This window comes from Carcharodon carcharias, chromosome 34 (assembly GCF_017639515.1).
Source record: "Carcharodon carcharias isolate sCarCar2 chromosome 34, sCarCar2.pri, whole genome shotgun sequence".
NCBI lineage: Eukaryota > Metazoa > Chordata > Chondrichthyes > Lamniformes > Lamnidae > Carcharodon > Carcharodon carcharias.
This window is the reverse complement of record NC_054500.1, coordinates 7,458,549-7,482,698: the sequence shown is the minus strand read 5'-3', so window position 1 is coordinate 7,482,698 and position 24,150 is coordinate 7,458,549. Positions and strand designations below refer to the sequence as shown.

Below are 24,150 nucleotides of genomic sequence, written 5' to 3'. Positions count from 1 at the left end.
CTGCAGTCACCATTGGCTGTCTTACAATCACCAGCGTACACAACAGACAAAATGACAACAAGTTTGTTTAGAATCATACAAACTCACAGCACAGGAGACCATTCAGCCCATCAAGCCTGTGCTGGCTCTTGGAAAGGGTAGTCGGTTTAGTCCCATATCCCCAGTTTTTGTCAGTAACCCTGGAAGTTCCTTTTCCTCAAGTTCCTGTCCAACTCCCTTTTAATTTTATTTATAGAATCACCTCCTTTTCAGCGGAGTGTCCCAGATCTCGAAAACTGAGTGAAAAAAATGTTTCTTCGTCCCTCTCTAAATCTTTCTTCAATGGTGTTAAATCAATGATGTGTTGTTATTGGCTCACTCACTAGAAAGAATAATCTCTCTCTATCTACATTATCAAAACACTGTCCTCATCAAACACTCCCAAGGCAGGTACAGCACGGATTAGACCACAGGGGAGGTGGTAGCGTGGCAATATTGCCACTGGTAATTGTCACTGGGCTGGTAATCCAGAGACCCAGGGTAATGCTCTGGGGACGCAGGTTTGAACGCCACCATGGCAGATGGTGGAATTTGAACTCAATTTAAAAGTCTAATGATGACCATGAAACTGGTGCCAATTGTCATAAAAACACACCTGGTTCACTGATATCCTTTAGGGAAAGAAATCCGCCATCCTTACCTGGTCTGGCCTACATGTGACTCCAGATCCACAATAATGTGGCTGAAAATAAGAAATAGGAACAGGAGTAGACCATTCGGCCCCTCGAGCGTGCTCCGCCATTCAATAAGATCATGGCTGATCAGCTTCTGTTTTGTATTCCAAATGCCAACTAACCCCAATAACCTTTGATTCCCTTGCCAAACAAGAATCTATCTACTTCTGCCTTAACAATATTCAATGACCCCGCCTCCACCACCTTCTGAGGCAGAGAATTCCAAAGTCGCACAATCCTCTGAGAGAAAAAACTTCTCCTCATCTCCATCCTAAAAGGGCGACCCCTAATTTTAAAACAGTGCTCCCTAGCTCTGGATTCACCCACAAGAGGAAACATGCTTTCCACATCCACCTTGTCAAGGCCGCTCAAGATCTTATATACTTCAATCAAATCACCTCTCACTCTTCTAAACTCCAGCAGAAACAAGCCCAGTCCAGTCCAACCTTTCCTCATAAGACAACCCACTCATTCCAGGTAGCAATGTAGTAAACCTCCTCTGAACCACATTTACATCCTTCCTTAAATAAGGAGAGCAAAACTGCACACAGTATTCGAGGTGTGGTCTCACCAATGCCCTGTATAATGGAAGCATAGCATCCTTACTTTAATGTTCAATCCCTCTCGTAATAAAGGATAGCATTCTATTTGCCCTTTTATTACTTGCTGTACCTGCATACTAACTTTTTGTGATTCATGTACTAGAACACCTAGATCCCTCTGCACCTCGGAATTATGCAGCCGTTCTCCATTTAAGTAATACTCTGCTTTTTTGTTCTTCCTGCCTAAGTGAACAACTTCACATTTTACCACATTAAACTCCATTTGCCAGATCTTTGCCCAGTCACTCAACCTATCTATATCCATCTGCAGCCTCCTTATGTCCTCTTCACAACATATTTTCCGACCTCTCTTTGTGTCATCTGCAAATTTCGCTATCATGTCTTCACTCCCTTCATCTAGGTCATTGATATAAATTGTAAAAAGTTGAGGCCCCAGCACAGATCCCTGCAGGACTCCACTCGTCACATCCTGTCAATCCGAAAAAGACCCATTTATGCGTACTTTCTGCTTCCTGCCAGTCAGCCAATCCTCTATCCATGCTAATATGTTACCCCCTACACCATGTGCTTTTATTTTCTGTAATAATCTTTGATGTGGCACCTTATCAAATACCTTATGGAAATCCAAGTACAGTACTTCTACAAGTCCCCTTTATCCACTGTGCATGTTACTCCTTCAAAAAACTCCAATAAATTGGTTAAACACAATTTTTCTTTCACAAAACCATGCTGACTCTTCCCGATTGCCTTGAGATATTCTAAGTGCCGAGCTATAACCTCCTTAATGATCGATTCTAATAACTTTCCCATGACAGACGTCAAGCTAACTGGCCAAAAGTTTCCTGTTTTATGCCTCCCTCTTTTCTTGAATAGAGGGGTTATATTTGCTACTTTCCAATCTGATGGAACCTTTCCAGAATCTAGGGAATTTTGGAAAATTAACACCAGTGCGTTGTCTACCTCATTAGCCATCTCTGTTAAGACCCTAGGATGTAGTCTATCGGGACCTGGAGACTTGGCAGGCTGCAGCTCCATCAATTTGCTCAGTACCATTTCCCTAGTGACTTCAGTTTCATCAAGTTCCTCTCTCTCTTTCACTTCCTGATTTGCAGCTATTACCAGAATGTTTTTTATATCCTCTACAGTGAGCACAGAAGCAAAATATTTGTTCATTTCTTCTGCCATTTCCTTATTATCTACTGTTAACTCCCCACTGTCACTCTCTAGAGGACCAACACTCACTTTACTTCCTCTTTTCCTTTTTAAATACCTGTAGAAACCCTTGCTATGCGTTTTTACATTTCTAGCTAGCTTCCTCTCATACTCTAATTTCTTTCTCCTGGTTAACCTTTTAGTCATCCTCTGCCATTCTTTATATTCTGACCAATCACCTGACCTGCCGCTCATCTTTGTGAAGTTGTATGCTTTTTCCTTAAGTTTGATGTTTTCCTTAACTTCTTTAGTTAACCACGGACGGTGGATCCTCCCCTTAGAATTTTTCTTTATAATAGGAATGTACTTATTCTGAATACTCTAAAATATCCCCTTAAATGTCTGCCACTGCTTCCCTATTGATCTATCCTCTAGCCTAGTTTCCCAGTTCACTTCAACTAGCTCAGCTTTCATCCCCACCTAGTTGCCCTTATTTAAGTTTGATACTGCTCATAGACCCACTCTTCTCCCTTTCAAACTAGATCTAAAATTCAATCATATTGTGGTCGTTGGTGCCAAGTGGTGCCTTTACTCTGGGGTCATTAATTAATCCTGTACGTTACACAATACCAAGTCTAATATGTTCTCTGGTTGGTTCCAGAGCGTGCTGATCTAAGAAACTATCTCAAAAGTATTCTAAGAACTCCTCATCCAGGCTACTACTGCCAATCTGATTTTTCCAGTTTATGTGTAGATTAAAATCACCCATGATTACTGACATCCCTTTTCACAAGCACACAATATTTCCTCTTGAATACTTTGTCCTACACTGTGGCTACTGTTAGGTGGCCTGTAGACCACTTCCACTAATGACGTTTTTTCTCTACTATTCCTCATCTCCATCCAAACCGATTCTACATCCTGGTCTCCTAGGTCATCTCTAACTATTGCACCAATGCCCTCTTTGATTAACAGCGCGACCCCTCCACCTTTACCTAGCTTCCTATTCTTCTTGAAGGTCATGTACCACTCAATTTTCAGGACCCAATCTTTGTCGTCTTGCAGCCACGTCTCTGTAATTGCTATCAGAATATATTTATTTACTTCAATGAGGGCCATCAATTCATTTACTTTGTGATGAATGCTACGTGCATTCAGATAGAGCCTTCAGTTTTGTCTTTTTGTTACGTTTGTAACATCTAGTCTTGACCTTTGATGTATTCCTAGGTTTTTTTCTTTCTGTCCCTTCCTGCCATTCTCTGACCTTCATTTTTCATAATACTATTTTGGTCTCCTGTCTTGACTCTACTCCTTGAATTGCTACCTCTACCCAAGCTTGATCTCTCACCCCTCTTGTTTAGTTTAAAGTCCTCTCTACTTACCTCTTAAATGCCCTCTGAGCAAGGGCAATTAGGGATGGGCAAAAAATGCTGGCCTAGCCAGCAACACCCACATCCCATGAATAAATTTTTTTTTAAAGATACAGAGTAAAGCTCCCTCTACACTGTCCAGATCAAACACTCTCAGGGCCGGTACAGCATGGGGTTAGATACAGGGTAAAGCTCCCCCTACACTGACCCCATCAAACACTCCCAGGACAGGTACAGCACGGGGTTAGATACAGAGTAAAGCTCCCTCTACACTGTCCAGATCAAACACTCTCAGGGCCGGTACAGCATGGGGTTAGATACAGGGTAAAGCTCCCCCTACACTGACCCCATCAAACATTCGCAGGGAAGGTACAAAACAAGGTTAGATACAGAGTAAAGCTCCCTCTACACTGTCCTCATCAAACACTCTCAGGGCAGGTACAGCATGGGGTTAGATGCAGAGTAAAGCTCCCTCTACAACACTGTCCCCATCAAACACTCCCAGGACAGGTACAGCACGGGGTTAGATACAGAGTAAAGCTCCCTCTACACTGTCCACATCAAACACTCTCAGGGCAGGTATAACATGGGGTTAGATACAGGGTACAACTCCCTCCTACACTGTCCACACCAAAAACCCTCTGGGCAGGTACAGCACAGGTTAGAAACAGAGTAAAGCTCCCTCTACACTGTCCCCATCAAATACCCCCAGAACAAGTACAGCACAGGGTAAGATACAGAGTAAAGCTCCCTCTACACTGTCCCCATCAAACACTCCCAGGGCAGGTACAGCACAGGGTTAGATACAGAGTAAAGCTCCCTCTACACTGTCCCCATCAAACACTCCCAGGACAGGTACAGCACTGGGTTAGATACAGAGTAAAGCTCCCTCTACACTGTCCCCATCAAACACTCCCAGGACAGGTACAGCACTGGGTTAGATACAGAGTAAAGCTCCCTCTACACTGTCCCCATCAAACACTCCCAGGACAGGTACAGCACGGGGTTAGATACAGAGTAAAGTTCCCTCTACACTGTCCACACCAAAAACCCATTGGGCAGGTACAGCACAGGTTAGAAACAGAGTAAAACTCCCTCTACACTGTCACCATCAAACATTCCCAGGACAGGTACAGCATGGGGTTAGATACAGAGTAAAGCTCCCTCTACACTGTCCCCATCAAACACTCCCAGGACAGGTACAGCACGGGGTTAGATACAGAGTAAAGCTCCCTCTACACTGTCCCCATCAAACATTCCCAGGACAGGTACAGCACGGGGTTAGATACAGAGTAAAGCTCCCTCTACACTGTCCCCATCAAACACTCCCAGGACAGGTACAGCATGGGGTTAGATACAGAGAAAAGCTCCTTCTACACTGTCCCCGTCAAAAACTCCCAGGAAAGGTATGTGTTACTGTACATAAGTGAATGATATTGAGTGTCACTGGACAGTCAGTGGCTCTGTTATACGATGTGAGACAAAAGCAGCCACCCAATGCCATCGACCACCTGTGGATCAGCAATGACTGGTTTGAAATCAGACAATCACCGGGTGTACTTTACAGGTCTCTCTCTACCAGGGAGCTCCTCATGGACATACCTTCTGGGTCCAGGAGTTTGGCCACCCCCAGTCGCTGCTCCGCCATGTTAAACGCCTGCTGGAGGTTAAAGGTCGTATTGGATTTCTGCAGTTTGCTGAAGTCAATGAGGTCACTCCTGAAAGGTCAAATATCCAGCTCATTACATCACTAGGAACAAAATACATTGGCTGCACAGGGAAAGAGTGGGATATGGAGGAGACATACGGAGGGAATACAGGGATAAGGAGGGATACAAAAGGTGATCAGTGGTATATGGGAGGGATACAGACTGGGATTAGTGGGATATGGAAGGGTTATTTTGTATCCATCTGTAAGGAAATCCATGGACTTTCTCTTCTCCTGTGAAAACAAGTCTTTGCATTTATCCAGCAGCACTTTTTTTAAACCGGCCGTTTGTCGGCTCAGAGAGGAGATTTTCTTTTGAGCATTTCCTGTCAATCAAAGGCCAAAATGAGAAACAAAATATTGCAGTTGCTGAAAAGTTGAAATAAAAACAGTGTGTGTGCCGGTCAGCAGGTTCCGGCAGTCTCTGATGGCAGACGGCGGCCGGGTTAACTTTCCAAGCACGAATACAAAATTCAATTCATCTCGCACCCATTAAATCCACACAGTACGTCAGAGATATTGGAAACAGAACTTAACTCGGTATTGGTTGGGGAGCAGTCAGGGTGTAGTGAGGGCGGTGATGAATGGTTCAGGAGCTAGAGTATTGCTGAAGAAAGAGACATGTTGAAGCCTTTCGTCTCGCACTCATCAGGACATTTCGCAAGAATACCAATATAAGGGGAAAACAACAATTTATACTGTATGTGAAGGGAGCACTGATTGGTTGGCGAGTGGATCCAGTACCACGAAAGAGGGTAAAACAAGACTCTCATTGCCAAAGTGATTACAGAAAGCTTTAATACTTCAGTTATGAAGGAGAATTTAAGATATTTAATTTAGAAATACATGTGATCAACTTATAAATCCAAACTAAAAGTGAACATCTCTGATGAGCCAATAGATATCGAGGTTTTGGATTTTTGCACCTTGGTATTCAACAAATCCCCATGATCGTGCTGATGTTGCTGAAAAAAGGGACATGTCGTAGCTATTTACACAGACATTAAGGGTTAGAGGGGAAATAAGAAAAAATGTTTTCGCCCAGAGGGTTGTGCGGGTCTGGAACTTACTGCCTGAAAGGGTAGTAGAGGCAGAAACCCTCTTGAAAAGGTGCCTGGATCTGCACCTCAAGTGCTGTAACCTGCAGGGCTACAGACCAAGTGCTGGGAAGTGGGATTAGGCTGGACGGCTCATTTTTTGGCTGGCGCAGCCACGATGGGCCGAGTGGCCTCCTTCTGGGCTGTCACCTTTCTATGATTCTACGTTGGAATTGGAAAGCAAATGCTGCTCTGGAGTTTGCAGTCTCAGGGATCAGGCTGGTCTGTCATGCCCGCTGATGCAGATAGAGAGGTTTTCCTTGATGTTTTGTGTGTCACAACCGACCTTCCATTTTGGACGGAAATTCACGGAAAATCCTGTTGCATTTGTCCATGTGGAGAATCAACCAGTTTAGTGGGTTTTATATCTGCCCCACCTTGACCTCATGCAAGTGTTTGGTTCCATCCACCAGGGTCAATGGGAGATCACAATGTCTGGTACACCCCACCACCCATCCCCTGAGAGTGGGTAAATCCACTGCTGGCTGCTCCACACTATTTATTGATAAATACTTGGGCTGAATTTTACAAGCCGCCCAGAATGGCTGGTGGGGTGAGGGGGTAGCCGTAAATTTGGGCACCGTACCAGCAGCTTTGTTACCGGAGCCTACACACCCACCCACCCCTCCCCAGCTCTGCTGCAATTTCACCAGCATGGGGAGGCCCATTTGCCAGAGGGCCAGTTGAGGCCCTTAATAACTGGCCAATTAATGGTCATTTAAGAGCCTCCTCCTGCAGCATGGGAGACTGGTGCCAAATGTCCAGCCCCACCCAGTGAAAAAACTGGCAAGCTGGGTGTCTGGGCAAGGGGGGGAGTGCTTCCTATAGGGACTTCCTTTCAGGGAGAGTGGGAAAGAGAAAGAAAAGGGAAAGAGAGAGAGAGAGAGAGAGAGAGAGAAGGAAAAAGAGAGAGAGGGGGGAATAAGGTTGAGAAAAAGAGAGAGGAAAAGAAAGGGAGAGTAAATGGGAGAGGGAGAAAGGGAGGAGTAGGTAATGAAGAGAGAGTGAGAGAGAAAAAGAGACAAAGAAAGGGAGACAGAGAGTATTACAGTTACTTGGTTTATACGATGATGATGTTTTGAACTGTGTCTTTAAACTTAGACTAAAACGAAGGGGGTCATGTGATTGTTCTGAATTCTGCCGGACAACAAGCCTGGTTTAGTCAAGGGGTCCTGCTGAGCCATCTGTGAAGTTCTAACACCTGGGAATAAAGGGCAAGGGGCAGCTGTGCTGACAGTAAATAGACTTGCCGGCTAAAAGCCTTTGGGACAGAAGGGAAAGCGAGAGGAAAGGAGCAGCCATTGGCGTGGTCAGCAGAGAGGGGAGGCGGCAGTCTCTTTGTGAGCTCCTGACATCGGATGCAAGAGGGAGACGGGGTGCGGTGAGAGAGTGAGATGTGATAAGCACAGAAGTGGAACATCCTTTCTGTAGTTTAAAATATAAGTTGCCCACGAAAATAATGTTTAGTTTTTTTGGGGCGGGATTGTCCATTTGACACCCGGGCCTGTACCCGACATGGCAGAACGTTGAATGGCGCGCGATGACATCGGGCGTGCGTCACGCGATGTTTCGTTTGGCGGGCGCGCGCCAGAGTGGGCTGCACACCGCCGATAATTGACAGGCCCATTAAGGTCATTAACCAGGTAACTAGCCTGAATTTTAACCCTGCCCGTCCAACCTGACGGTCGGCGGGGCAGGCGAAAAGGCCAAGGGGCCTTTACGTTTTTTAGGAAACCTCATCCACGAGCGGGACGGGGTTTCCGGAAGCTCTTCCAAATTAAATGAAAACCTTCTTTGAGAAATAAAAACATGTCCCACCTCATGTGACACAGTCACATGTGAGGGGACATGTTTCATTAAATTTTTTAAAGTATTTATTTATTTATTTTAAAAATACTTCAATCTCCCTGAGGCCACTCCGTGCCTTAGGGAGATTGAAACGCTCTTTCACACGCATGCGCAAAAGAGGGCTGGACCCGACTTTCCCTCCTCCACACCCCCCCCCCACCCGCACAGGTAGCGCTCAGCGCTACCGCTCGCGATCCACGCAGGGCGGGCCTTAATTGGCCCACCCATGTGAAATCGCGGTGCGGAGCCGATGGTGGGCAGTGCCGCAACCGCCCCCACCCGCTCCCGCCCTGGCCATGGTGTTTTTTAGTCATTTGTTACAGTAAAAGTCTTAAAATGTGAAATGTTTTGTCATCCTTTCCACTGGAAGTTCGAATTTCTTTTTAAAGGTGATTGGTCTCTGCGGGGATCGTAACAAGAGAGAGAAAGGAAAGAAAAGAGAGAAAGGGAGAGAGAGGGAAAAATAGAGAGAAGAAGTGAAGGTGCAATTGCAGCGTATTCAGTTTACACAGGAAATTCCCATTCTAAAGGTGAAATTTAATGCCCTCGCCTGAGGCCTGTTTGGAGTCGGGGGGAGGGGGCAGTATTTAATCAGACAGGAGGGTGGCAGGTAAGGACCCTGCCACCTTAGCGCCTCTGCCTCTCTCAATCCTCCTTCCCACTCCTCAAAGTGGCCACTGCATCATTCTCTCACTCGTGGACATTCCCGCTTCCCCTGAGAACAGTCACAACCTCTAACACTGAACAACGACACAGGGCACCCCGCTGGCCAGTGTCTGACACAGCTCTGTCCTTCAAACAACACGCCAAAGCCTCCCATGTCTCCACAGTGTACACAGTCTAACCCCGGACTAAACTGCCTCTAGATTCTGGAGCCCGGAGTCGCGTACCTGTGTTTGTGGATGAGAGCATTAAAGGCCAGGCCGTCACTCCAGCTGCTGGTGAAGTTCTGGATGTTCACGCCCGGATATCTGAGAATGAAAATCAAACAAAAAATACTGTGATAAAAACAAAAAAACTGCGGATGCTGGAAATCCAAAACAAAAACAGAATTACCTGGAAAAACTCAGCAGGTCTGGCAGCATCGGCGGAGAAGAAAAGAGTTGACGTTTCGAGTCCTCATGACCCTTCGACAGATTCAGTTCTGTCGAAGGGTCATGAGGACTCGAAACGTCAACTCTTTTCTTCTCCGCCGATGCTGCCAGACCTGCTGAGTTTTTCCAGGTAATTCTGTTTTTGTAAAAAATACTGTATTCAGTTAGGGTCGCCAACTGTGGTTAATTATATTCCTGGAGGTTTCGTCACATGACTCGCCCCCACGCTCCAGCCATTAGACGGCCAACACGTCCGTCCTTGTGATGTGCGGCCTTCCGACACCAATCGCAAAGCAAAAGGACTCATTACCCAATTGGATGATGTCTGACTGCGGCCACAAACAGCCTTTCCCCCCGCCCACTTTCAATATTTTTCTACCTGGTGAAAAATTCATCTTTTGAAAAATTCAAAGACGATAAAGTTTAAAGAAAATGACAAAAAAAAACACTTTTTAACGCCCCGATGATTTTTTTCCAGGGTTGCACACGGCCGCGTCCTGGAGATCGATCTCCAATTCCTGGAGACTCCAGGCCAATCCTGGAGGGTTGGCAACTCTATGGGCGGAACCTTCCCAAATTTGCACTAAGCGCGGTATTGGGTGGGAAAAGGGATGTTTTACCCGCTGGTCACAATGGTGGCTTTTCACACCCCGGCGTCCCAATCCCGCCTCATTAACCAGGTATTCCCGGGAAACACACTGTTTCACTGGCAGGCAGCCTCCGATTCACCCGCCACACCATCACCTCGCCGCTCCCTCACACCGGGCACCATATTTAAACCGTAGCCGCGCGCACACCTCTCAGGGCTTCCAGCCCAGGGCTGCTGCACAGACAACATGGCCCCGAAAGGCAAGAGGGCTGCAGCCCCCCGATTCAGTGACACATCCCTGGGATGCCTTCTGGATGCCGTGGAGGCCATTGTGATGTCCTCTACCCCGCCCCCCCAACCCCGCTCTGGCCGCAGGAGGCCCATCAGTCTCATCGCTCTGGCTGGGAGGCAGTGGAAGTGGTGGCCAGTGCTGACACTGCACAGAAGAGATTGGCCATCCAGTGCAGATAGAGGATGAATGATCTCATCTGTGCCCCCAGGGTAAGGCAACCATCTCATCACTGTAAACTCACACACTCACAAACCCATCACACACTCACTGGCATCTCACTCACTGCCAGCTCAAGGGACATCACCACTCACTCTCTCACACACACCCTCACATCTCCATCTGGTCTCATCTCCTCTGGAGACAACCTCCTCAGCCCTCACCATCCTGAGGCCACTTGTACACATCAGCAAGTGCCCCACACACACCCTGGGATACCCCCTTCCCCAGTACAGCCCTCACGCTGCAGCCTCTTCCCTTGCCTGAGGCCACATCACCACCCACCCTTCCCCAAGCAAGCCCTAGCCCTGCAGCCGTACAAAGCCACCCCCTGCCTTATGGCTTGGTCTGGTGGGTAGAGACCCGCCCGTGAGCCCCTCTGAAAGTGATGTGGTGCTGCCTGTGAAGCCTGGCGCTGATGCCCACGAGCGCTGCCTGAAGCAAGGTAGGCAAACAAACCTCGAAGTCCCGAGTGAAGGGCAGCTCGACAGATGCAGGTCACTTGTGTACAGTTGTGAAACACGATGATGTGCCCGGAAGATCCAGAGTGGTGGCGGGGGGGGGGGGGGGGGGGGGGGGGGGAGGTGATTCTAGCGAGCTGGGCTTATTATGATAGACAGATGTATTACAATGAAGTTCTGACGTGTGGCAGTGGGAAACATGGCCAACCATTGCCAGGCAGAGGGGGCAATTGAAAACTGGTTTCATAATGTCATGAAGCCGAACTTTGGCCTTCCTGCTACATCGTCTGCTCACGCCCGCTCACGCCCGCTCACGCCCGCCATGGTGCCCAACGCCAGAGGGCATGGAAGATTCCACTTTATGCTCACTGTCTTTCTGAAGGCAAATCTGAAAGCGCTTGTACGCCCAGACCTGCACCATGATCTATCAAAAAGTGTTAAAGATGTGGGATGAGGTAAATCAGCCAGGGATTCAGTCCCTCACTGGCACTTCAGATACTTTGGGGGCTAAAGTGGATAAGCCCAGGAAATGGGCATGGGGGTTCACGATGTTTCCGTTCGGCAGAATGCGGGCAATATCTTCATGCTGCCTCTTCCTGCTCGTTGAGATGCTTTCTGTTGTACAGCCAGCGCAATCGACGCGAATCACTGCCTGGACCCATCAGGAGGGGGCCCAAAGTTGGTCACATCCGAGCTCTACTTAAAGCAAACCTACACTGATTAGAGGGGAAGGTGCATTGTGGCTTGAGGAGGTGCCTGGGAGTCCGGGAGGAGCTGAATCCAAACCGGGATAGGCAGAAGAAGGCTGGACAGGGAAGAGCATGAGTATCAATGTTAATTGTATTGTTATGGTTAAGGATACATGGGTGGACGGCATTGATTCATTAAGCACCTTGAGCACAGTGAGACGTCCGTTACAGTGCTCCTTTAAGGGGCTATCAATTTGCTTAATTGGTTAAGTTTGTCAATCAGTCTATTTTTGTTTTATGGGTTACTCAAATGAGTATAAGGAGAGGCTTGCGAAGGAGTCACAGGCAGGATGGAAGACCCCCTTGTGAACATGCTCCTAGGCCTGGCCAAGGTGACCATTAACAGGATCAGGCAGCGGGCAGTCAGTCGAGGGGGATGGGTAGTCCAGCTGTCTGCCCCTCTTCCGCGGCTACATTTGCGTCTGGGTGTCCCTGGAGAGGGAGCACGTGGTGTCCACTGGTACGTATGGGGTCTTCCAGGACTGGTGGGCACCGCAGGGGCTGGAGTGCATCATCAGCCCCGGGATAATTTGATAAGTTTCCTTTAAAATGTTGTCTTTTTGTTGCAGTGCCCCTTTAAGGGGCTGTTAGCTTGTTGATAGTTCATTTGTTAATTAGTTTACTTTTATTACTTATCAAAAGAGTATAATGATAGACTTGCAGAGGAGGGGTGGGCAAGGCGGAGGACCTCCTTGTTAACCTGCTCCTGGGGCTGGCCAAAGTGGCCATGACTGGCCCGGTTGAGGGGGGGTCTATCGCCCCAACTGTCTGCTTCTTTTCCGCAGTTACATTCATGCCTGGGTGTCCCTGGAGATGGAGCACATGGAGTCCACTGGTACGTTTGGGATTTTCCACGGCCGGTGGGCTCCAGTGGAGAGTAAATGTCATTTTAATTCAGTTTAAGTTCCCTTTGAAGTTTTGCTTTTGTAGCAGGTGCCCCTTTAAATAGGTTGTCAACTTGTTCAGTTGTTCATTTGATTTTACTCAAAAGAGAATAAAAGAGACTTGGGTTGGTTAGGGCGGAAGTAGACATTTTTTTTTTATATTCGTTCATCGGATGTGTGCATCGCTGGCTAGGCCAGCATTTATTGCCCATCCATAATTGCCCTTGTTCAGAGGGCATTTAAGAGTCAACCACATCGATGTAAATCTGGAGTCAAATGTAGGCCAGAGCAGGCAGATTTCCTTCCCTAAAGGATATTAGTGAACCAGATGGGTTTTTCACAACAATCAGCAATGGTTTCATGGTCATCATTAGACTTTTAATCCCAGATTTTTCATTGAATTCAAATTTCACCACCTGCCCTGGTGGGATTTGAACCCAAGTCCCCAAAGCATTACCCTGGGTCTCTGAAATACTAGCTAGTGACATTACCACTTTGACACCGCCTTCCCCACAATGTAATGTTACATTCTGTAAATAAATCTAATATCAAGTAAAAGATTGGCCTCTGGTTTCCCACTTCACCATCTGGCTTCAGAATGAACTAACAAGGCAGCTGTGGGTCGTTGTCTAAAGGTGAAGGTTGGAAATTCAGGATGTTTTTTTCTGACAGAAGATTGTAATCTGAGTTACTTTTGCAAAGAATGGCTGAAAGCAAGTGTAAAGTTTCCGGATTTGATTACCCACCGATGTTCTCCTTCCAACCAGTGAAGAAATGAATATGTGGAGACAGGTTACCTCCTTACCAAACAGAAGACATATCGCTTGCTAACAAAAGTATAATCAGAAGCAGCAGAGTATCTTCTCAGCTGAATGCCCATCAGCTGGATAGTGATGAGGGTTTGGATATTCTATGAAGCTTCATGAATGAAATGTACAAGAAAGATGATCTATTGGGTACCTACGAGGCATGGTGAGACTTCCCTAGATTTGGAAAGATGGACAGTCATTCATGGAGGAATATATCACGGAACAGAAGTTCAATTTGGAGATTCCTTATTCAGTGTTCGCACTTAAATTGCTAGATTGTGCTAAGGTGTCACATCTATGTCACTCCTAGTCTTAACTGGCATTCATTTCTCAGAAAAAGACATCTTTTTGGATCAAATGCCTGCTGCCTGCTTTCTGGGAAAGCAGTCATTTCCAGCAGCCTGGGGTGGCACGAATGGGACAGTCTGCAGCGTCACTGAGGAGGTAGAACTCGACGGCTGTGGCATTTTAAGGTTGTATAATTCGGGCACAGGTGTCAGTACAAGGGAAGAGTTACAGGCAGAAGGAACGAGGATTTTAGCAGATCTGCCAGGTGACAGGATTGGAGTAGCAAGAGCAGACAAATGAACCATGGCAATGCCCAGGCAACAATGAACATTTGCTTCCGACGTGACTTAAAATATCGTTATGCGGTGAGCTGCCCGAGGCAGAACAGCGAGGTTTTCGAAGCGATGCATGACACGGAGAATTCAGAGGTTGGAGGCGATGATAATGATCAAACTGAGGGAATTGTACTATTGCTGAGAAAAGAGACTTGTCGAAGCTTTTCATTATACACTCATCAGGACATTCGCAAGAATACCAATATAAGGGGAAAACAACAATTTATACTGTATAATGGTATTCTTGCTAGTGTTCTGATAGTGTAAGACGAAAAGCTTAGACATGTCTCTTTTTTCAGCAATACTCAAGGAATTGGACTAGTTACAACGATCTTTGGTCCCTCAATGGGTGTACTACTGGCAAGCTCATTTAATTGTGCTGTGTTCGACAGTGGTTGCGCCTCAACAATGTGTGGAACAGATTGAATCTAATGGTAATAAGGTCAGGGAGTATGTAAGCTCTACCTGCTTCATTTTCAGGGATGACAACACACTGAGGTCACTGAAAAGAATGGCGACTGAATGCAAAATAACTGGAGTAAGCCACTTTATTAACACTGCTGTAGACTCTAGTCAGCTCTTGCTGTTGAGTAAGCCTTCCATGAAAAAGGCATGATTGAAACTGGACATAGAACATGATAAAGCAATAGTTTTTGGAAAGTCAGATGATCTACAGTTTACCCAATCAGGGCATTATTGTATCCCCTTACAAAACTGATGTTTCTAATCAGAATGCTAAAGAATTGTTAATGGCATCAGATGATAAGAATCTGAGAGAAAAAAAGCAAATTGTCTTAAAGACAATTTTGCTCATCCTTCTTGTCACAGATTAAAAATCCTATTAAAGGATGCAGGTGTGGTTGATGATGAGTATACAAGATTTATCAAAGAGATTAGTGAAAAATGTGACATATGGAAGAAGTATCAGAGAATGCCGTCCCTTTGTAAGTCTCCCATTAGCACAAGGCTTTAATGAAGTAGTAGCCACTGATTTAAATAAAATAAAAGCAAAATACTGCGGATGCTGTAAATCTGAAATAAAAAGAGAAAATGCTGGAAAAACTCAGCAGGTCTGGCAGTATCTGTGGAGAGAGAAACAGAGTTAACGTTTCGAGTCCATACGACTCTGCTTCAGAGCTAAAGTCAGGAGTTTTAGCTCTGAAGAAGAGTCATACGGACTCAAAAAGTTAACACTGTTTCTTTCGCCATGGATTTAAGGTGTGGGTCAAAGATTTGACATTTTATAGACATGGCAATCAAATTCAGTCTTTCTACAGTAATACATCGGAAGGACAAAAGGTTAATTGTAGATAAAGTCATGGAAAATTGGATAGGGACTGGAGTGGGAGAAGCGGCAAATTTCTGATTGACAATGAGGGAAAATTGTTAATAACATGTTTAGAGATCTGTGCCAAAATATGAACATTGTGGTCATGGACACTGCAGCTGAGGGTTCTTTCAGCAGTGGATTCTGTGAAAGAAACCACATGGTGAATTTGTGCTTCTTAAGATCTTATCCAATCAACCGAACAGCAAGCTAGCATCAGCCCCGGCAAAGAATTCCTCACAAAAGATTGGGGGCTATAATCCATGTCAATTAACCTATAGAAGGAATCCCAAAATACCTTCTGTGCTGCATGATAATCCCCCAGCAACAGAAAGAATTACAATTATTTCCACCTTTTCCACACACCTGAATGCCCTGCTTGCTGGGAAAAGGGCATTCATTAAGGCAAAAGACTCAGAGAAAATTCAGAGAACGCTAAGGCATCACACAAAACAGTCTGAGATAAACGTTAACCCTGGGGGTTTAGTATACTACAAAAGAGAAAATCATAAAGGGTAGAAAGGTCTGGGTAAAACAATAGGGTATGAGGGTAAGTGGTTCTCCAACATGCTAGTCAAACTATTAAGGTCCATTCATCTCGGTTCATCGGGGATTATTATCAACTTTCAGACTCTGAGCAATTAATAGAAGGTGATGAAGCACCCTGTGCCTCACATAATCATATGTTTAATGGTTATAATGAACAGAATTAGGTGGATACATGACCAGATGGGCAAAATGTTACTGACGTACAGAACAAGGTATCGTGTCCAAAGGACAACAGCCTAGAGCAGCTCCTCTGGTGACGTACAGGCCTGAAGTGTCCAGTGAATGGTGCAATGTGCCAATTCAGGAAAGCTATCGGCAAGTTCAAATTTTGGGCAAATGTCCAAAATGATGGACAAGGGGGAATATACATGGATTGGTAAAATGGGGTGAAACAATGGAAAGCAGGAAAACACAGTATGAGATCCAACAGTGGATCTGAGCGTGACTCTTGCACTAAAAAACAATCATGTAGCAGCAATAGACCACCTGATGTTGGGAGGGAGAAACCCTATAGTAGTAGTCCAGAAAGAGATAGGAGATCAAGTTAAGGCCATTGCTTGCCTAGGCTATGCAATGAAACAAGGACTACAGAATGATCTAAGAGCATGAATAGAAGTAAAAATTCTTATGACCAGGAAGTTTTGGTGGCTGCCAACACATTAGAAAATAAACTAATAAGAGAGGGAGAACAAAAAGAGTAGGGTAATTGGAAGGAATTTGGTGTCTACTCTGAAACGTCAGATAGGGGACAGCCAGTCTTATCACATAGATGGATAATATATAGAAAACATCCAACCAGATGGGGCATACAAAGGCTAAAGTGAGACTAATGGCTCGGGGTTTCGACGAAAGCCTTGGAGATCAAGATGTTAGGGTGGACTGCCCCACTGTGAGAAAAGTAATCCTTAAAATTTTCTTAGCTCTGTTGGCTACATATTCATGGGGATGTGCTTGATCGATATAAAAAGCCGCATTTTTGCAAGGAGAAAAATTTCAGTGACTTTTTTTCTGAAACAGCCTGAAGAGCAATGCAGAACAAAAGCTGTGGAGATTGAACAAACGCGTTTATGGACTGAATGATGAATCAAGCATATGGTATTTCTAGGTTAGATCTGTCTTGCTGAAAGTAGGCAGTACTCAACTGAAAGCAGATCCAGCAATGTTCTACTGGTAACACAAAGGGAAACTCCCAGGCATCTTTATGATGCATGTTATTGGTATTCTATTGGGAAGGTTCAGGGAAATTTGAGCAATTTGTTATAAATAAGATTAAACAGGAATTTAAGTTTGGAAGTCAAGCTTCGGGAGCCTTCAGATATATAGGCATAGACATTAAGCAGAATAGGTTGGGAGTAACCTTGAATCAACAATCTTATCTGGAAATTGTTTATCGTATCCCAATAAATCGTGCTTAGGTCATCATAGAAATATAATCTTAGGTCTAAAGAAGAGACGGAGCAGTTAAGAAGTTTGATTGGACAATTGATTTGGCCATGCACTCAAATAAGACCAGATGCCAATTTTGATGTTTTGGAACTAAGTACTATTGAGAAACATGCTACAATTGAGAATGTTTTGAGGACAAATAAAACATTTTTAAAAATTAAATACAGAGAAATGCATACTCAAGTTTCCAGCCTTGGGAGACCTGAAGGACATGAAATTAGTCCTTTTTAGCGACACTTCTCATGCCAATCTTCCAGATGGGTATTCAATTACAGCTAGTTTTTTAATATTTTCCAATTTCACCCAACAAGAGTGTTGTCCCTTGGCCTGAGACTCAAAGAAAATAAAAAGGGTGGTTAAAAGTATTTTAACTGCAGAAACTCTGGCTCTTGTAGGAGCAATAGATATGGGAAATTTTATACAAGAGGTGTTCTGAGGATAGTTTGCCCATTGAATGTTTTATAGACAATTGTTCCCTGTGGGATAATGGGCATTTGACCAAAAGTGTGACTGAACAAAGGTTAAGGATTTACCTTGCCAATGTAAAAGAGATGCTAGAAAGAAAAGGAATCTTGAAGATAATATGGGTCGATGCATATCATCAATTGTCGGATTGCTTTACAAATAGGATTGTTTACATAAAGAAACTATTGGAGGTCCTAGAAGTGGAACTTCTTGTATTATGATGTGGACAAAATGTGGAATATAATTTTTTTTTAAATATTGCTTGTGTGTTATAAAGTTTTGACTTAAAGAAGGGAATCCGTTAATGGTATGTTAATTATATTATTAATGTTAAGCATACACAGGTGAAGGGCATTGATGGATTAAGCACCATGAGCACATATAAAGAGAGAATAGCCCCACCAGGAGCTGTCATCCCCTTTGATTATTATTATTTGTATCATTCATTCTTTTAAAAGAGACTATAAAGAGAGACTTTTGGGACACCGGGTGTTGATTAGGGAGGAGGCAGACATTTGTAATGCTGCATTCTGTAAATAAATCGAGTATTAAATAAAAGATGGGCATTGGATTTCCTACATCACCATCTGGCTTCAGAGTAAATTAACAGTGGGGACACAGATTTTCAGAGGCTGTGACTGAGGCCTCAGTGGAAGAGGTTGAAAGGAGGAGAGATTAAATCTATTGAAGATAACTGTGTCCTCATATCTAATCCTCCTTCTCATTACTCACACACTCTCTCCTGATTTACAGGCTGCAGTTGCTGTGAGAATGCACCTCTTCACAGCTTTACCCTTGTGCTTTTCTCCTTTCAGATGCCAAAGATTTACACAAAGCCATGCCTCCAACACCTGTTTGCTCGCTGTACCCAGCTGTGTGAAGTCAGTCATACTGCACACTTATCTGTCCAATCCTGATTGTCTGTTTTAATCATCTTGTTCCCCACCTCCATGCATTTGGAAGGGGGTGGGGATAATAATGCAGTTTCACTAACGGTTAGCGATCAAGTGTTGCAGCCCCGATTAAACACGACTATTGGTGGCTTCCTTCGGCGATACAGAAGGTGAACAGATAAGAGAGGTGCACTCTGACCCTAAGCCAGTACCCTCTGACCCCTCACAGCCAGTGCACTCTGACCCCTGTCGGTACAATCACTCACCCTGCGGTCTTCATCTGACACCACAACAGGAGAGCATCTTTGGCTGAGCGAGTCTCTCGGTTATCTTCTGTTTCAATTTTAATCACCTGAATCTAAAATACGAATGTGAACAAGAGGTATGAAACACCAAGATGGTCGGCCAGGAAAACTCGACATCTCTTCCCTCTGACCTCACCCAGGCTCACTTCTTGTCCTGTAAAATACGTTGGTGCACCCAGGCCTTCCCCACTCAGAGTCCCTCTCCCTCCAATCATACTGCCCCCTCCCCCACCCCAAGCACCTACCCTCAGCTCCTCCCACTCCAATCGACAGCCCCTCCCTATCCAGCCCTCAGCTCCTCCCTTCAGCCCCTAGCTCTTCCTTCAGCCCCTTTTCCCCTCTCTTGCATGCCCCTCTGTCTCCCACCCTAAGCACCTCCCCTCAGCTCTCCAATCCCCAAACCCTCCTCCACCTCAAACCCTTCATCCAATCCTAGCCCCACCTCCACAGCCCCTCCCCCACCCTAGCCCCATCACATCCTCTTGATCCCTATCCTACCTGCCCACATTTCCCTCCTTCCCCTCACTCGCTATCCCTCACCCTCCTGCCCCTAACCCCAACTTTCAGACGTGCGCTTAAACCTTTCTCCCCCAGGGAGTGTGGGCATTGACTTAGGCATCCCCAGCTGGTCCTCGATAAAGAACAGAACAGCCCCGTTACCCTACCAGGCAGTCGTTACCTGGAAACGGAGGATGATAGTCCAGATGAGGCCCAGGGTGAGCCGGTGGTTTCCATCGACAATGTCGTGCGAGCCCACATTCTCCAGGTGAACCCGCTGCTCCTTCAGGAACTGCAGTGCCTTGTCCACGTTCTCCAGGGAATGGATGCGCATCCGGCCCCGTGTCGGCTTGGGCTATAGTGTGTGAGAGAGAGAGAGAGAGGAGCGGTTAACATGCTCACACACCAACACACTCCCATCATCAACACAGTCTCATCTCCGACACTCTCCCAACAACAACAACGTGCATTTATGTAAAACCTTAAATGTAACAAAACGTCCCAAGATGCATTATAAAACAAAACTTGACATTGATTAACATAAAGACCAAGTAGTCAAACGCTTGGTCAAAGAGATAGATTTTAAGGAGTGTCATAAAGGAGAAAGTGATAGACAGCTTAGGACCTTAGCATAAAAACATGAAAAATAGGAGGAGTAGGCCATTTAGCCCTTCAAGCCTGTTCTGCCATTCAACGAGATTATGGCTGATCTTTTACTTCAGCAGCATTTTCCTGCACTAGCCCCGTATCCCTTGATGTTTTCAATACGTAGGAACCTATCAATCTCAGTCTTGAACATACTCAATGACTGAGCCTCCACAGTCCTCTGGGACAGAGAATTCCAAAGATTCACCACCCTGAGAGTGAAGAAATTTCTCCTCATCTCAGTCCTAAATGGCCTGCCCCTTATTCTTGAGACTGTGTCCCCTGGTTCTGGACACCCCAGCCCAAGGGAAACATCCTTCCCACAGGACTGTTGAGCCATGTAAAAATGTTGTCTGCTTGTTAGCAGTTGAAGACACGGCCCTCAACAGTGGAATAATTAAAATCAGGGATGCTCATGAGGCCAGAATTGGAGGAGCACCAATATCACAGAGGGTTGTGGGGCTGGAGGAGATCACAGAGATAAGGAGTGGCCACAGGGGGATTTGAAAATAAGGATGATAATTTTAAAATCAAAGCATTGTTTTGTCTGAGAGCCAATGCAGGTCAGCGAGCACAGGGGTGATGGATGAACGGGACTTAGTGCAAGCTAAGACACGAGCAGCAGAGATTTGGATGCCCCAAGTTTGCAGAGGGTAGAATAGTCAGTTGGTGGTACAGAACTTGAGCATTGCTGAAAAAGGAGACATGTCTAAGCTTTTCGTCTTGCGCTCATCAGGACAATCACAATAATACCAATATAAGAGGAAAACAACAATTTATACTGTATGTGAAGAGAGTGCTGATTGGTTGGCAAGTGGTTTTGCCATGGAGAATACACCAGTGATGGTGACTGACAAGTTAACTGCCAAACATTGTTTGAAATTTAAGCCAGGCAGCTTGACCCTGATTGTTCAAGACATTGCCCTGAGGAATGAGTCAGCAAATGGCTGTCACTTATTTTGTTTAGCTGAAACAGGTGCAATGTGTGCACATGTTCTTTCTGCCTGCTGTAGCTTCCAGCACATGCAAATGCACCACACTGCAAGGCCAAATGACAATCTTAAATTGGCTGTCAGCGTAACTCTTAGCACGCTGAGATTATATAGCAAATTTACCAACATTAGATGTGATGTCGCGATTGGACAACACTTGCTAAATAATCCTCAGTATGCTAAGCATGTGAAATTAGAGTCTTAAACACAAATAAAGCCAATTACACGGGTATGATGGGCAATTTGGCTAAGGTAGATTGGGAAATGAGTTTAAAAAGTGTCCAGTGGATAAACATCGGCAAACATTTACAGAAATGTTTTGCAATTCTCAATGAATAAAGATTTCTTAGGTAATATAATAGCTACTGGAGAAGTGACCCATCAATAAGGAAAGAAAGGAATTCATCCTTCATTAACTAAAGAGTTCAGGATATTATTAGATTAAGAGAAGAGCTTGATAATATTACCAAGAAAAATAGCAAGTCTGAAGATTGGGGAAAGCTTTGGAACCCTTCAAAGGATGGCCGGAAAACTGTTAACGACGGGAAAAAATAGAATATAGGGGAGAAAATAAAATTAGGGTAAACGAGCAAGAAATATAAAAGCAGGTTGTGAGAGCTTCCAAGGGCATATAAAAAGGAGGAGAGTAGCAAAAGCAAACATGGGTTCCTTAAAGGCTGAGACAGGAGAAATTATAATGCAGAGGAAGGAAATTGCAGAGATGACCAGCAAATATTTTGTGTCTATTTTCACAGTAGAGGACACAAAAAAAATGTTAAAATAGAAGGATAACCATGGGTCTGAAGACAGTGAGGAACTGAAAGTAATAAATATCAACAGAAGATCAGTACTGGAACGATTATTAGAAATAAAACCAATCAATTCCTGAGTACCTGATAGTCTACATCCTAGACTTCTAAAAGGGCCACAGACATAGTGGATGCATTTATTCCTAAATTCCCTAGATTCTAGAATGGTCCAAGTAGATTGGAAGTTAGCAAATGGGACCCCACTATTTAAGAAAGGAGGGAGAGAGAAAACAGGGAACTACAAATCAGATAGCCTGACATCAGTCATCAGGAAAATGCTAGAAAGCATTATTAAGGAAATGGCAACTGAGCCCTTATGAAAATTGTAACATGTTTAAGCAGGGTCAACACAGTTTTATGAAAGGGAAATGATGTTTGACAAATCTATTAGAGTTTTTTGAGAATGTAAAAAGCAGGACGGATAAAGGGGAACCTGTGGATGTAATGCATTTGGATTTTCAAAAGGCATTTGATACGGCGCCTCATGAAAAGCTGATAAACAAGGTGAGCACCCATGAAAGTTGATGGTAATATATTAGCATGGATAGAGGGCTGGGGTCAGGGGCCAGGGACCTGGACAACCAGTAATGGGCAGGAATATTTTACCAGCTGCTCTCCTGATAAAACTTCCAGCAGTTTGGTTAACATGCAGCCATCACGGAGATCCACATACAGGTCTGTGACCCTGCACATCACCCGGGCCAAGTGAGAGTTCATCCACTTTGTGAAGGTTTTCTTCTGCACAGCGTCGCGCTCATCTGAAAGAGAGAAGGAAGGAAGAACCATCCAATTAAAACACAGCTCAGTAACTCTGTTAGCACCGAGTAACTCCCTCAGTAACTGAGTCACAGTCAGGAAGATTCTGCTCACGCACCTCAGCCTGGATTTCAGGATCAGAGATGCTCTCCAGCTGGGAACAATGCCCCCCCCACCTCGCCCAAACTCTGTGCGAAAGGGTCCCTTAACGTAAAGACCCCTTCATCTGTAGGGAGCCCCAGCTAACCAGCTAACACAGGTTAATGGGTTGGTCGGTCCCTGTAACCTCAGCATTTACAGCTCAACAAGAGGACAAACAAGACTCTCCAAAACCAAAGCCGGCCACAGAGAGAGGGTCAGGTCACTGCCCGGGTCAAAGCTAGAATCAGGTCACAGCTAGGGTCAAGTCAATGCTGAGTTCATTGTGAGGGTCAGATCATCACCATGGGGGTATTTATTGTACTGAGGGGGTTTTTACTGTAGTGAGGTGGTATTTACTGTAGTGAAGGGAGTATTTAATGTAGTGAGGAGGCATTTACTATAGTGAGGGGGGTGTTTACTGTAGTGAGGGGTATTTAGTGAGGGGTATTTACTGCAGTGAAGGGGTATTGATTGTACTGAGGGGGTATTATTTGCTAACTAATGTAGTGAGGGGGTATTTACTGTAGTAAGGGGAGTATTTACTGTAGTGAGGGGTATTTACTGCAGTAAGGGGAGTATTTACTGTAGTGAGGGGTATTTACTGCAGTAAGGGGAGTATTTACTGTAGTGAGGGGTATTTACTGCAGCAAGGGGAGTATTTACTGTAGTGAGGGGTATATATTGTAATGAAGCAGGTATTTAGTGTGGTGAGGGGAATAGTTCCTGTAGCTGAGGGTGTTATTTATGAGTGGGCCAGGGCAGTTTAAATGTGGTGAAACTTACCAGCGAGGGCTTTGATCCTGGAGGATTCGAAGAGTTTGGATGTGCTATGTTCCTCTTCCCACTGGGTGTCCGAATTCTCCCACCTACTGCTGACTTTGTACTGTCGCTGCACCTCCATGTTGTCTAGGTCAGTGGCCGTGGACGACATTGTGTCAAGGTTCAGAGGTCAGAGGTCTGGGGTAAAAGTGGAAAGATTGGAATCTGGAAAAAAATGAAGGAACAGTTATATGATGTTACCGCAGCAACAAGGAATTCACTTCCATAAAAGAACTACAAATACATTTGGGGCCATGATGGAGATAACCCAACTCATTGAGTCTTTGCTGAATGCAGAATGGATTGAAGAAGCCGCAGGTGAAGTGTGAGTGTGGTA

At 45.1% G+C, this 24,150-nt stretch overlaps 1 protein-coding gene across 1 annotated transcript in view; it reads right to left on the bottom strand.

Moving 5' to 3' along the window:
• Positions 1-23,925, bottom strand: part of LOC121272525 (spectrin beta chain, non-erythrocytic 4-like) — a 380,289-nt gene extending 356,364 nt beyond the window's left edge. The window contains exons 1-6 of the mRNA XM_041179140.1: positions 23,778-23,925; positions 22,704-22,855; positions 19,833-20,006; positions 19,115-19,206; positions 9,342-9,422; positions 5,401-5,516 (exon numbers count right to left, since the gene is read on the bottom strand). Of these exons, the coding sequence (XP_041035074.1) occupies positions 5,401-5,516; positions 9,342-9,422; positions 19,115-19,206; positions 19,833-20,006; positions 22,704-22,855; positions 23,778-23,925 (763 nt within the window). The remainder of the gene's footprint in view (positions 1-5,400; positions 5,517-9,341; positions 9,423-19,114; positions 19,207-19,832; positions 20,007-22,703; positions 22,856-23,777) is intronic.
• Between the last annotated feature and the right edge of the window lie 225 nt (positions 23,926-24,150).